General features: G+C 34.8%; 2 protein-coding genes and 1 long non-coding RNA gene across 3 annotated transcripts; 2 read left to right on the forward strand and 1 right to left on the reverse strand.

Annotated features, from left to right (window-relative positions):
* The first annotated feature begins 1815 nt into the window (after positions 1 to 1815).
* LOC147520320 (cytokinin riboside 5'-monophosphate phosphoribohydrolase LOG5-like) lies at positions 1816 to 3598 on the forward strand. The gene is made up of 7 exons (XM_086591866.1): positions 1816 to 2065; positions 2177 to 2274; positions 2370 to 2400; positions 2494 to 2593; positions 2863 to 2933; positions 3018 to 3161; positions 3285 to 3598. The coding sequence occupies exons 1-7, from the start codon at positions 1937 to 1939 to the stop codon at positions 3369 to 3371; spliced, it is 660 nt and encodes a 219-aa protein (XP_086447992.1). The 5' UTR covers positions 1816 to 1936; the 3' UTR covers positions 3372 to 3598.
* Positions 3599 to 6518: 2920 nt separating this feature from the next.
* Positions 6519 to 7613, forward strand: LOC147520321 (uncharacterized). Its single transcript, XR_015214403.1, has 2 exons — positions 6519 to 6647; positions 7431 to 7613. It is a non-coding gene; the product is annotated as an uncharacterized LOC147520321 (long non-coding RNA).
* Positions 7614 to 9055: 1442 nt separating this feature from the next.
* LOC147520322 (VAMP-like protein YKT61) lies at positions 9056 to 11863 on the reverse strand. Its single transcript, XM_086591867.1, has 6 exons — positions 11554 to 11863; positions 11372 to 11469; positions 11195 to 11299; positions 11031 to 11096; positions 9893 to 9979; positions 9056 to 9448 (listed from the first exon to the last, which is right to left on the reverse strand). Exons 1-6 carry the CDS (start codon positions 11738 to 11740, stop codon positions 9398 to 9400), a joined length of 594 nt encoding a protein of 197 aa, XP_086447993.1. The 5' UTR covers positions 11741 to 11863; the 3' UTR covers positions 9056 to 9397.
* Between the last annotated feature and the right edge of the window lie 2592 nt (positions 11864 to 14455).

Raw genomic sequence — 14455 nt, forward strand, 5'->3', positions numbered from 1 at the left:
GTCAATGTTTCCATGGCAGGACCACTGTCCACTGAAGTATTGAACAAGGGAACTAGAAAACAGTTCCAATTTAGATAAACTGCAGAAAATTAATTGTGATGTTATTTGATTATACTTTACTTGCTGAAGTTGTATACGCAAATCCTGCAACTAGCTATTAACTAACAAATTGGCAGTGTGTAATTCCATATTATTGGAAGAAAAATCAATTACTTATTCACTTCCAGAGGGATAAATCAATCACGAAAAGAAATTTTATTTTTTGAAATGACCAAGTTTCGGTTGGAAAGGAGTGTCACCAGATACATTCACGTAGTTTGCGTGTTTGGAAAATGTATGCATAGTTGATGTGCTCTTTTAAAGTTTTAAGTGGGATTGTGCCCATCTCAGATTCCTTGAGAAGCATATACAGAATAGTAGAATACTAGCAAGGAAAAATGTAAATGGGGCTTTTTAATTTTCTTTTTGATTGGATGAACTCTTTCAAAGCATTTTTTATCTCCATCATCGTGGCATGTTATAAAGATCCATGCATCTGCATACAACCCAAATGTGAAAACGCACAGGCTAGCTTGCTAGGTTACGCTATTGAAAAGTATATAGAACAAATGCTGCAAAATATTACGATATTTATATAGATTTCAGAACTTGGATTAAACTGAGATATCTAAAGTTGATATTTTATATGTCAAAATACTGACAATATTTACAATTCCACAAAGTTCACCCAGATGCCAAAAGAATAGTTAAAACCCATACTAAGTTATGCTTTACTTTTAAGAGGTTCTTCATAGATGTATTGACATCAGTCTTCTGCCGTCCTATAACACGCACCCCTGGTATGATTTCACAGCGCACCATACATCATTTTAACAAAGGATTTTGACATTCCGAAAGTGATAGATAAACATCATTTGAACATTTTTCCAAGAGAGCAACTACACCACATTCTTTCAAGAGAGCGACTACATCATATGGTCCAGCACAAAAAAAACATCCGAAGTCGGTTGTGATTGGCTGGTAGAGAGAGAGAAAAGAGGAGAAAGAGAAAGTTTGACTCGTTATTTTATTTATACCAACCAATCAGAGTCGAATTCAAACGTTTTTTTGTGTGCTGAAGCATGTTTTAGTTCTATACTTCTTGGAAGGTGGGTGTCTTGACTCCCGTGTTCGTGACTCCGAACAAAACCTCAGAATTCCGCCCAATATTTTGGTTTTTCAAAAAACTGGAATTCGAATATAGAGTTGAAATATTAATTATTTCAAATCAATTGAAATTCGAATATGATAGGGGTTGAAATTTGATGAATTTCGGTTTTTGGATTTGTTGGAATTCCGAAATCCCGAACTATGCTTGACTCCGAGGCTAAAACAACCTTCATCATTTGAACATTTTTATAATAATATTTGTAGCATTTTGATGTGTTTATGTTTATATTCAGTGTTCGTAATTTCGAAAGAAATCTCAGAATTCTGCTCAATATTTTGGTTTTTTAAAAAACCAAAATTTCAAATATATAGTCAAAATATTAATTATTCTGAAATCAATCGAAATTCTGAATATGATAGGAGTTGAAATTTGATGAATTTTGGTTTTTGTATTTGCCGGAATTCCAAGAATCCCCAACTATGCTTATATTTGACCTCTTTGGAGAAAAAGGTGTACATGCTACAAAGTAGCTGCCACCTAAGCAAACATGGTCCACAGAGGATAAGAGTAAGAAAGTGTGTAACTTGGGAGAGTAAACCACTAAACTGCCCTTCCCTTCCCTTGGTTGGGTACGTAGGACACTAGGACACTTTTATAAATACAGATTGTGGTCTCAACCTTTCACCGTACCACACTCTCCTCTCTCTTCTCTTCTATAACCTTCGTTATTAAGCTAAGTTTGACGAAATATACGGAACTTTGTAGAAAATATTTACGAAGTGAAAAATGAAGAGAGATGCAGGTGAGGAGGAAATAAAAAAGTCGAGGTTTAAGAATGTTTGTGTCTTTTGTGGAAGCAGCACGGGAAAAAGAGATTGCTATAGTTATGCTGCTGTTGAATTAGGAGAACTATTGGTATAAATTAAACCCGTCATATCATATACAAACTATTTTACGATTTTAACTTATCTGTTTGTTGGATATATATTTTTTTTAAGTTCTTATATTTTTCTATTTTGTTTGAAGGTTGCAAAGAAGTTGAATCTTGTTTATGGTGGTGGTAGTGTAGGATTGATGGGTTTGGTTTCTCAGGCTGTTCATAGCGGTGGCGGTCATGTTCTTGGGTATATATCTAGCTATAGCTAGCTTCTCATTTGGATTTTAACTGCTTGATCGAACTATATATATAAATCTTTTTCTGTTTGCCGTTGTGTATTAGGATCATTCCTAGGACTCTAATGAGGAAGGAGGTACGTAGGTTTTTGCAGTGCATATCTGATTGAAAGATTCAACTTGATTGGTTGGTTTTATACTAACAAAGCAGGTATATACATGGTGGTTAGATTACTGGAGAAACTATTGGAGAAGTAAGGCCTGTAGCAGATATGCACCAGAGAAAAGCAGAAATGGCGCGACATTCTGAGTGTTTTATAGCGTTACCAGGTCCCTCGTCTCCTCCAATAGTTTGAAAATTAACCTTCCTGATAATGATAATGTACTTAATTACAGGCGGCCCCTCAATTACCCTTTAGCAAAAAAAAAAAAAAAAAAAAAAAAAACAACAACACAACAACAAACGGCCCCTTTGGTATACATTGTGTAGTATATACCTTTCTCTAAGAGCTTCAGCTTTAGAAGTACGTATATATGATGGTAATAACACAAGTCATTTTTTTGTAAGAGTAGTTCTTAATGTTTATTTTGCATTTCAGGTGGATATGGAACTTTAGAAGAGTTGTTGGAAGTAGTCACTTGGGCTCAGCTTGGTATCCATGATAAACCAGTATGCAATCGCCGACCATACCTCAGCTCTTCTGTACAGTGAGCCAAGTATACGTAAGCTTATTAGTTGGTTAAAAATCTGCAGGTGGGATTGCTCAATGTTGATGGATACTATAACAACTTTCTCAATTTCATAGACAAAGCAGTGGATGATGGCTTCATATTGCCTTCTCAACGTCAGATAATTGTGTCTGCTGAAAATGCCAAAGAACTCATGCAAAAGCTTGAGGTAATAACTACTTGTTTGGTATCATATGAGAATTAATTAGCTTATGAAGCATGCACATGCTAACTGTGTATAGTCTCTATTTGTCTCTCATACTAATGGTGTTTTCTTTAAAAAAATTGGTAGGATTATGTGCCTCTGCACAATGGAGTCGTCACTAAGGCAAGGTGGGAAATTGAAAAGGAGAAGGGCGTCATTGAAGCTGCACTATAATGTAAAACACAGTTAGAAAGGATTATAGCACTAACTAGATTTTGGACCAGGGCATATGCCCCAAACTCTATTAGATATTATGCGTGCTGAAAAAGACTTTACAAATTCTCTCTATGAGCAGTCACTCACGCACTTACCCATAGAGGGATCGAATTGAGATGACCTCTTAAACTCTAACTTGTATAATAGTAAACTCTAGCTTGTATATGTAATGATGGTTTATTAGATTTTCAGTGATTTAGCTTTTTTTTTTTTTTTTTTTTTTTGCTAAAAGGTAATTGTGTATATAGCAAAAAGAAAAATATACAGTTATATCAGGTGAGAGACTCTTATAGCCCCTCCAACATTACAACGATTTAAGCAATAAATCTATAGTAGGTGAAGTGTTGGTTCTCCATACTATGTAGGAAATCTGGTCTGTGAGGCCACCATTGTTGCTGCCCATTCGCTAAAGTTGCTCCTCATTTGGCACATTTATCTGCTCCGAAATTCACTTCTCTCCATGTATGATGTTTGCTTTGGTCTTGAGTCTATTCTATTATGCTTTGCATCTCCAATGTACTTTGCTTGTCTGGAAGGCTTGAATTGCAGCTTTCGAGTCTGATTCTACCACAATTCGATCCCACCCCAACTCAATAGCCTTCTTAACACCTTCAACTCTAGGTGATTTAGTAATCTTCAATTCCCGGTTTAATAATAACAAATCACTAAAAGTTGCTTGTATCATACACCACAACGTAACCTATAAACTTTTAATTAATCAACTCAATATTGGAGATGAGAATAGGTTAAGGCATGAGTTCTTTAAACAGATGTGCTCTACTAATAAAACTTTAAGGGTCTAACTTTTGAGATTAATACATGGAGGAGGAATATTATACCAATAATTATTGTTCGATGCATCATTTTAAGCTATATATATAACACTGCTGAAAATAAGTACATTTAAGATTTTGACTTGTTTTGGTCCAAAGCTAATATATGAACCATTAAAGCACGCACTTGAGGTGTTTTATGGAAGTAGCAATTAGCAGGTCGATAAGTAGAGTTATTATATTAAGTTGACATTGATACACCTGAAACTTCACAACATCATATCCCACTAAGTTTAATTTTGATCGATCAATAGCATGTAGCACAATAACATCATCTTTCGTGGTTCATATCTTCACAAAAAAATCTTAAAAAACTTAATGTTGTGTTTCCTAGAGTGGATCATCCCATTTATTGTAGCTACTTCCATACGTGTTTTAGTAAATGACCGTAATACATTAATCCATTGATATATATGGGTTTTTTTAATTTTGGTCATACGCATAGTTGGTTTATTAAACTTTGATCCAGAAAAGCTTGAATATTAGACTTTAGTCCTAGTTCTATTTGTTCACCGTTAGTTAACTCAGTTGACTAACAGTCAACGCGGTCAATCTGCTTACATACGACTGAGTTGACTAACGGTAAACAAACAGAACTAGGACTAAAGCCTAATATTCAAGCTTTTCTTGACCAAAGTCTAATAAACCAACTATGCGTAGGACCAAAGTCTAAAAATGCCCAATATATATCTCTTATGCATGTTCATCAAGGTTGTCAAAGCAACATTTATATTATATGAATATGAAGTTCCTTTTCATATTAAAGTTGGTCCTTGAAAGAATCAAAATAGTGCGCGATATGAGCCTCATATGATTTAGATGAATACACACATTACTTTGAGCTTTTACCACAACTTAATTAAGAGTACAAAAAAAGTTAAATGCTAGCTTTTACAAACTGCACTAACATAAAACTGAACATATATGACCTTACAAATAGTATAAAGATAAAGAGATGAATATGGCCTTACAATTTTTTTGGTTGTTTGAAATTAAATCTACGTATATTGCTCCTAATTTCGTTATCATTAATTCCTAAGTAATTAATTCATGAGTTGTCCATAATAATTCTCGTATTAGAGATCTTATAAATATTTTCCTTCCTAATATATAGCACTCCATTGAAATTTTGGAGTAAATACACTTATTAGTTTCCTAATTTTTTGTTCCTTAAATTAGAGAAGATAGATTACACATAATTGAAACGAGACTTTTAAACAAAAACTATTTTGATCTTCATAACTTCGCTAAAAATTCTGTTACAAATCACTTATTCTGTAGCGAATTTTTTTATCTGGTAAAATATATATGAAGTTGAAATATACTCAAACTCTTCAAAAAAAATCCCACCTGGCATTGTAGGTTAGGGCATCTCCAATGGAGGGTGTAAACCATATAGAGTGTAAAATTTACACTCCAAATATCAAAAAACTCTTCCCAATGTGGGTGGTATACAGTAGATAATAGAGTATTAGTTGATAGAGGAGGTGGGAAATTCCCCATCTCGCTATCAGTTGATAAATAGCTCAGGCGACGTACACTTTAACCAATGTCCAAACAAAAAAAAATTTGAACGTCATTTTAAGTAACGTCCCTTTCTAATTCTAAAATAATTTTTTAACTTGGACGTCACTTTAAGTGATGTCCCAGTTTAAATTAAAGAGAGACGTCATTTTAAGTGACATCTGAGTTTAAAATCTAATCTTTTTTTACATTTCTCCATTAAGGAAGTATAGAGTGTGGATATTTATAGGCTATACAATAGTATACAATTAGAGGTGTAAAATCTTAATGGTACCTACGTGAAGCCTACGTGGAGGTGTAATTTTACACCTCCATTGGAGATGCCCTTATTAAAAAAAAGGTTATATCTCATATTATAGTACAACCTAGGAGAGAGAAAAATCACTCTTAGAGGGTACTTTAGTATATAGATAGTAGTTGTATATTTAGGAGAATAAATGAAGAAAAAAGTTTTATCTAAATGGCCTAAAGACCAAAGATGATGGGAAATTGAATATATTTTGCTTGCATGTGGGTTGGGTCACTCACTCACTTGCAGTGGCGGAGCCACGTACAGGCCAGGTAGGGCGCAGGCCCCCCCCTGAACTCATAAAAAAAAGGTTTAGTACTACACTCTACACAATAGGCCCACAATGAAACAATCCACACAATTGGACAAAGAAAAAACTAATTGTTTAGGCAAATTTGGCCCACTACCGGTATACCCCACATATTTCTGGTTTCTTCACTCAACCAAAAATCAAAACAACTCAACGTCTTACACTCACCTTCTCAACTTTAACTCATCAACTCTCCAAAACTACCCATTGACCATTGATACAGGCGTACTGCGTACATGATACATCACCTAATCAGTTAAAACCATGAATCATCCAAGGTTAGACATTTTAATACATTCAAATCCTCAATTTCTCTATGTAAAATTAAATTTAATTCCTAATTTATCATTTTTTGAAACTCAACTAGAGAATATGTTTTTATTTTATTTGTTTTTATTATTGATTATGTTTTGATAATGGGTTGTAACTTAATTTGTTTGGTAATTCAAATTTTTAGGGTTCTAAATTTTTAGTATAGTAGTATAAAAAAAATATTTGGATAGTCTTTAATATGGAAGAAAAGTTCATAGCAAAGGGGACGATCACGACGTAATGCTGAAGATATGACAAATCTTCATTATTATTGTGTGGACTTATTCTACAAATGTATAGATTGGTAGCTTCGTAAGTTAAATAGTCGGTTTGACAAAGTGAATACATAATTGCTTCTTATTTGTGTTGCTTGTTTGAATCCAAGTGATTCTTTCCTTGCTTTTGATAAGAAAAGTTTAATACGTCTTGCTGAATTTTATCCTAGTGATTTTTCACCTATTGATCTCATGACCCTTCAAGATCAGCTAGATAATTATATTGTCGATGTGTGCTCCAACCATCTATTTTCACGGTTGAAAGGGATTAGTGAACTTGCTAAGAAGATGGTAGAGACGAAGAAAAATATTGTCCATCCACTAATGTGTTCTTGCTAATGACATTATCACTAATTCTGCCTGTTGCTACCGCCACTGTAGAGAGAGCATTTTCTGCTATGCACATGATAAATAATCAGTTATGCAACCGAATGAGAGATGAATGGTTGAATGATTGTTTGGTTACATACATAGAACGAGACATATTTGATAGCATTGATGATGAAGCAATTGTTCAACACTTCCAAAAGATGGGTCATTCACATCGCCGAGGGCAATTGTGAATTGTTAGGTTAGTAAAGTTGAAAAACGTTATTATTTATTTATTTATTTTGCGTTTATACTATTTATATACAATCAATATTCATTTTCGTGATCGTTTATTGGGTGATCATCTATATAATAAAATAAAAACAATGGTGTGGGGCCGTAGAGCCTCCATCTAGTGGTTGTTATTGTCTTTTTTTAGTAAAATAGAGCATACTGCATAAAGTAAAAAGTGTTTTGAGAGTTTGTGTTTTTTGGAGTTAAGTGTAATCTCATAATGGTAAAATATGAGATCGTGCAAAAATCAACCAAAAGTCAACAATTTGCCTTACTTTATAAATTGTTAAAGGATTTAGAGCCATAAAAATTTAGGCCTCCAATTTTGATTTGGGTTTATAGATAATGGGTAATATGGGATGGCCAAAAGTCAACAATTGTGCCTGGACTTATAAATTGTTGTTGTTTTTCCAATTGATTTGGGTTTATAGATAATATTTTTGATTTGGGTTTATAAAATGGGTAATTGGGATGGCGCTTGTGCGGACTTATAAATTGAGTTGTTTATTTGGTCGGAATATTTTGTGTAAAATGTAGGCGCCGAGGTCTGAGTTGTCGGGATAGTGTCGAGCGTCGAGGTCTACCACCGCATACCCTAGTTTCTAATACAAAGTATTGATTATATAAGTTGTTACTGGAAGAAATTCCTAGCTCCGCCACTGCTAACTTGGGTGTTACCGTGTACACTCCGGCACTCCCAATATGTCTCACCAGGTAGAGACTCTTTAGAGGGATATATGAGGTTAATTTTTTTGATAGGTGAAAATACGAGATTTTATATTTAGGTTTTAAGTTTGAAGAAAGCTGCATGTTGTTCAAAAACCACAACAACCCAAAATCGAAAGTGAGCCAAATGGGACGTTGGGGTCCATATCCACTGAATAGGTTTGCCCACTAAGTCACTAACGCACTAATCCATAACAATTAGCTTACACACAGGCGCAACCACAAGACCCACCACCACCCAAGTATAGCATAGGTTTTTAGCTGCCGCATTTAAAAATGCCAGTAAACCGCCCGAGGCACTTGTGGAAAAATCACGTTCTTCATAAAGTAGCGCACTCTAATATGGTATTACATAATGTGATAAACTGAATACTTACTGTAAAATAGACACAGGGAAAACACGTGGCCATGAAGGTCAGAAATCATTTACAAGTAATCATCAAATGGGCTGGAGCTAGAGCAGGACACAAATGGGTGCATTGGTGACTTTCTACTAAGACAATTGAAAAGAAAAAAGAAAAACACTTCTGAAGTTGTCAAGACTAAAGAAGAGCACGAGGAGTTCGGAAACTAGATGAGTTTGAAAAAATACATAAGAAAGAAACTTCCATTAACAAATTTGGTCCCTTAAAACAACAAATCAATCAATTGGGGGACTTCTAATACACAGCATTGAAGTAAAACCAACAAGGACAGAAGGAGGAGGACCCCATCTACATTCCTGATTATGTCAAACACACAAAAGTTGACAAAACAATAGAACAACATAATCAGGCAAGCATACCTCAATTTCTAAAAATTACACACAATATTTGAATGATCTCAGGGCACATCTACACATAATATTTATATCACGACCGAGTTGAATGTAATAACACAGCAGTTTCCCAACATATAATGTATCAAAACACATAGGTCAATGATTTCAAGAAAGAAGTATAAAGAATACAGAGAAACCAAATAAATCCGGTAAACCCCCAGAATTGAGCAAATGGGAGATGGATACCAAGATGAACAGCAACTCCCTCATCTTCTAACCCCATATGTGACAATAGTATCATGGCGAAATCTTCTCCAAGGATTTAGCAACCATTTTTTACGAGAGGCTCTATCTATAATATTGTACAACACTGGTTCGTTTTCTTCGCTTGCTTGTAGAACATCTGTAGAAAACATCCCAAAAAGTAACTTCTCTGTCCCATGGAGCAAGTGATAAAAAGTAAAAAGTTTCCTACCTCATGAAATTCTTGACTACAAAGTGAATTTTCCCCGTGAAAATTTTTGTTTGTCAAACACACCCCAACAAAATATTTCATGCTCAAGACATTATGCAAGGGAAAGGAAAATTGCAGTCCAAAGTTCATTTGCACATAGTATTTTCTTGTGGGCAGTGAAGATCTCTTACACAAACATGCTTTGCTATCTGTATAAGTATAACCCATCAAGCTAAGGTATGATTTTCTTGTGGGCAAAATATGTGCTTGTGGGCAGTGAAGATCTCTTACAACAAACATGCTTTACTATCTGTACAAGTATAACCTAACAAGCTAAGGTATGATTGATATGAGAAAAACAAAGCATTTCACTGAAAGCTTGTGATCGTGTACCTGTGATGATGCACTCAGATCTGAACTCTTCTCAACCAAACTATCCAGCTTCTCACCTCGTGCAAGCACACTATCAATGGTCTTATGCTGTACAAAGAGGAAGGATCACAAAAAAAACGGAGACGGTACATCAGCATCCTAAATAATTTCCTTTCGCAGGAAAGAGCCAACGTGTAAAACAGAAGGATAATTTTCCAAATTGAAGTGAGGGACAAGATTATACAAGGCATGGTTTAATGATGAAACTTCCACGAAGCACTATTGTTAGGACTGGTGAGTTCAACAAAAGAAAAATGGAAAATTGAGTGTATATATCAAAAAGAAAAAAGAGAGAAACAACATATAGTTTTCAATAAAAATAGTTTATTATTTTTATTTTCATTTTTTATTTTTTGGTTCACGGGGGAAAGCATCATCTTTTAAAATCAAATGGCCACAATAACATTTCATAAAATGTAAGGTATGACATGAATATGCTAAAATCCATAACATCTGACAAAGGGGGGGAATAACTCAGAGAAATTCCAAGTTTACTGCCCAGAAGGAGAAATCTCATATGATGTTGAAACAAGAGAAGAAGCACAGGAGATATGATCTTAGTAACGGATCGATCAAGTGAAGCACAAGTTTTTTCAGTAGCATGTGAACAAATTTATGAATTTTAGATTTTTAGTTAGCGTGATATATAAGTTTTATGACTGGTAGATCAGCTACCTATATCCAACAAAAAAAAAATGTGATCATCTTTCCACCATAAACAAACAAGTAACGAGTTATGACACCCCAAATCCACTCACAACTGAGACAACTAGCACAAATGGATTTAAATGTACAAGGAAAATCTGAATGCAAGCCCCCATTTCGACCCATCAAACAACCTTGTGTTCCTCACTAACAATATGCTCCACAATATCATAAAATGAATCACCCTACAAAATCAATATCCAGGGGAATAGGACCCGGAGAAGATCAACAGGGTCTCTCTACACAGAAACTGACCACTTTCCAAGTGATATGTAGAATCTTACAAAGAGACAAGATAACACGATGGGTTCCCAAACATAATTAATGAATCTTATTTAAGTGGAATCCTGAGTAAAGCCAAACATGAACGACAAAAAACAATTACTATACTTACAAGGATAATTTTGGTTTCATCCAAATCCCTCTGGATTTTAAACAACTTGTCAGCTTCTGCAGGGTCCTGAAGAATGATAATCCGGTCATAAAAGTCTATCCTTGAAAGCTTACTAACACCAAAACATACTTAAAAGCATCTATGAACAACACAGTTATATATACCTGAAATTTGGTTAGAGCTTCCTTCAAGTAGGGCCATGGTTGGGAGGCATCGGCCTGTACAGTCCTCCACGATTCACCAAAGCTCTTCTGATATTCATCTAATACCTGAGCAACAATTAATTGTTTTGTCATATTACCAAAATGCATAATGTTAATCTAACGCAGAATGAGCATTACCTTGTTTAAAAGAGAAAAAGCGCTTCGAACCGGGTAATGATCATCCATAAAACCCAACGCACAGAGTCCATTCCGGTTATAACAATGCACCTTGTATTCTAATGACAAAAATTAAATCGTTAATTATTAGATCACATAAAAATAACTATTGAAACCCTAGAAGAAAAATAAATTGGTCAAACCTTCGTGTTCAACAGATTGACGTTGACTAGGAGGGGTGCGTTTAGCAACAGTACGACCAACGAAGGTAATAAATTCTTTTGCTGGGTTTTTTTGGAAATATCCAAAGTGGCTTACATCGGTTTCGTTAGCGAGGATAATTGGATCGGATCCGTCACACTTTAATACCAATATAGCTGTTATCTTCATCTCGGTGAGTTTTTATTGGATCGGTAATCAGTTTCGATTGGAACGATGGAGAGAATAAAAAAGAAAAAAAAAGTATGGCGTGGAAGGAAAGCCTGGTGACTGGGTTTGGTTTTGAGTTTTATAGAGGAGAAAATTTAGAATTTAGGAAAGTTTTTGTTGGTTATGTCACTACACGTGTTTTATGTATTTGATTCATCGTAGCCGTTGATTTGGGATTCGTCACTAAGTTATTTGACGAGGAGTTATTTGATGATGTCATGTTGAAGTTATTTTAGCCCGCCCCGACCATGGGCTGAACCGCTTAAGCCTCCACAATTTTGAGGGTCGGGCCTCGTGTTTAAGGGCCCTTAGTGGTAGTTTTTTTAAATAAATATACATGTATGTTTTTTTTTATTGGCAAGCATGTTTTAAATGAGATCAGTAACTCTTTGATGATGGTAGGATTCGAGCTCCAGATTTTAGAGGTAAAAAACTCAAAATTAGTTCCAATGGAGGCGTTGAAGTTGGAGGTGCTAGGGGTGGGAATTTGGCCCTAACGACCCTAATCCGGCCCTGACCGACCCGACCCTAAGCCCTATAAAGCCCTCACAACTAAAGCCCTCACAGAGTTTAGGGCCGGCCCGGCCCTAATGCCTTCTAGGGCAGGGCTAGGGCTAAGATTCTAAAACATAGGCCCTAACCCTAATTGACCCTCATTAGCCTGACCCTAACCAAGCCCTAACCGCCTGTTTTCACTTTTTCACTATAAATACACATACCATAATTGTCCAACTCTTTGTTAAATATTTTCAATTAAAATAACATGGTCCTTGTAATTTATCACTTACACCCAAGGGTACTTCCAATAACTTGTCTTTATATAACAAAAATTTGTCAACTTAATGTACCACGAAGAACAATGAGTACTAAATTTAATAAAAAATAAGACTTTATTTCTTTGATCATCAAGTCAAAGTCCATAACTTATTATTCTCAATTTCTTTTCTCACTTATTTCTTATAAATTATATTTTTATTCACATCCAAGTCAAGTCTAAAACTAAAGATTTCCTTCTACACCATTAAAGCAAAATACAGAGCATACATTTGTAACATAGAAACCAAAAAACAACTTTTGTCAGAAAAATGACATTTGTAATCTCAAACCTTTCTCCATCACTTGTTCAAAAGCCAATATTTTCATTTCCATATACAAAGCTTGAATCACTTTTAAATTAGAATAAAGGTAATATTATATTTGTTTGAATCTATTATAGAAATAATTTATGATATTACAAATAGTTTAACAACTTCCATGACCCTTAACCAAAACTATTATGTTTCTTCTTTATATCTATTACTTCTTCCTTTTAAAATGATAATATAATTATTTGTCTATGTATTTCAATTTAAAATATAATTTTTAGTGAGGTTTGAAAGTACAAGGAAGAACACATTCGAACTCTCGATGTCTTGATTCATTAGATTGTGGATGTGCATTTTAAATTTTGGACTTATACGAGATTATTATTAGATTGGTTGGACTTTGAGTTTGTAGATTATTGTACATTTTTGTAATATAAATGAGTTTTAAACCGATGTAGTAAAAAAAAAAATATATAGGCCGGCCCCTAAAGCCTTTAAAGAGGGCTTAGGGTAGGGTAAAGAACTTGAGGTTTAGACTTGTGACCGACCCGACCGACCGACCCCTATCTTGCGACTTTTAGGGTTGGGCCGATCGCCCCTAATGTTTGTTTGAAGGGCTTTAAATGTTTAGGGCCGGACTAGCCCGACCCGGCCCATTGCCCACCCCTAGGAGGTGCTAAAGGAATACAGACGGCACAATTTCTGCTATCCGTCCATTGGTTGCAAACTTAAGTTGAATATTTTTTGGATAAACGACACAATTTTCGCCGTTCTTCGAAATTTAATATGCGGACGGCAAAAACTGTGTCATCTATCTCCCGAAACTTGTTATGGTACCTACTAAACAAAGCCACAAATTTGGTTGGGTTTATCACACCAGCCAATTTTAAGAGCCTTCTAACATCCCCATTATAATGACATTTTGGTTTTTCGGGTGCTATATGATATTTAACAGCCTATATAGCACCCATTAGATTTGTTGTTAGACAGCTTTGATATCACATATTTGTGAGCCTGACCTAACAACACACATATGACATATTTAGTTAATTACCTTTTTACCATCCTAACGTCCTATTTCCCAATATAATATTTTTGATATATATCGTTGGAAATATTGGGTTTTGCAACTTTTACTTCTTTTACACATTTTATCAAACAAGTGCTAAATTTATGTTTCAATGAGTATTGAGTTAATTTCGAAGCAAAATAAGAGAGGAAATTAAAAGTGAGATATCAAAAATGAAGGATGCAAATTGGTTAGCTGTTATTTTAGCTGGTAAATAAGAAGGATTCTGCTACTAATGTACGTTACAGAATAAAAATAAGCCTTGTGAAACTGTTGGGATTAATTTGCATGAAAATTATGCGGAAAAAGAAGTGCTTAAGTATATTGTTGAGTATTATAATGACCATTCAATTCAATTCATAGCATCCTTGTTCAATTATCTCCACCCAGGGCCGGCTAAGGAGTAGGCAATCTAGGCAGCCCCCACTGAATAGCCGAATAATTAGGCCCAATTTGATATTTGTATATAGAGAAAATGTCGTTGGAAAATAATAATAATAAATATGTTGAGGCTCTAATAAC

The sequence above is a fragment of the Coptis chinensis genome, chromosome 2, assembly GCF_015680905.1.
Source record: "Coptis chinensis isolate HL-2020 chromosome 2, ASM1568090v1, whole genome shotgun sequence".
NCBI lineage: Eukaryota > Viridiplantae > Streptophyta > Magnoliopsida > Ranunculales > Ranunculaceae > Coptis > Coptis chinensis.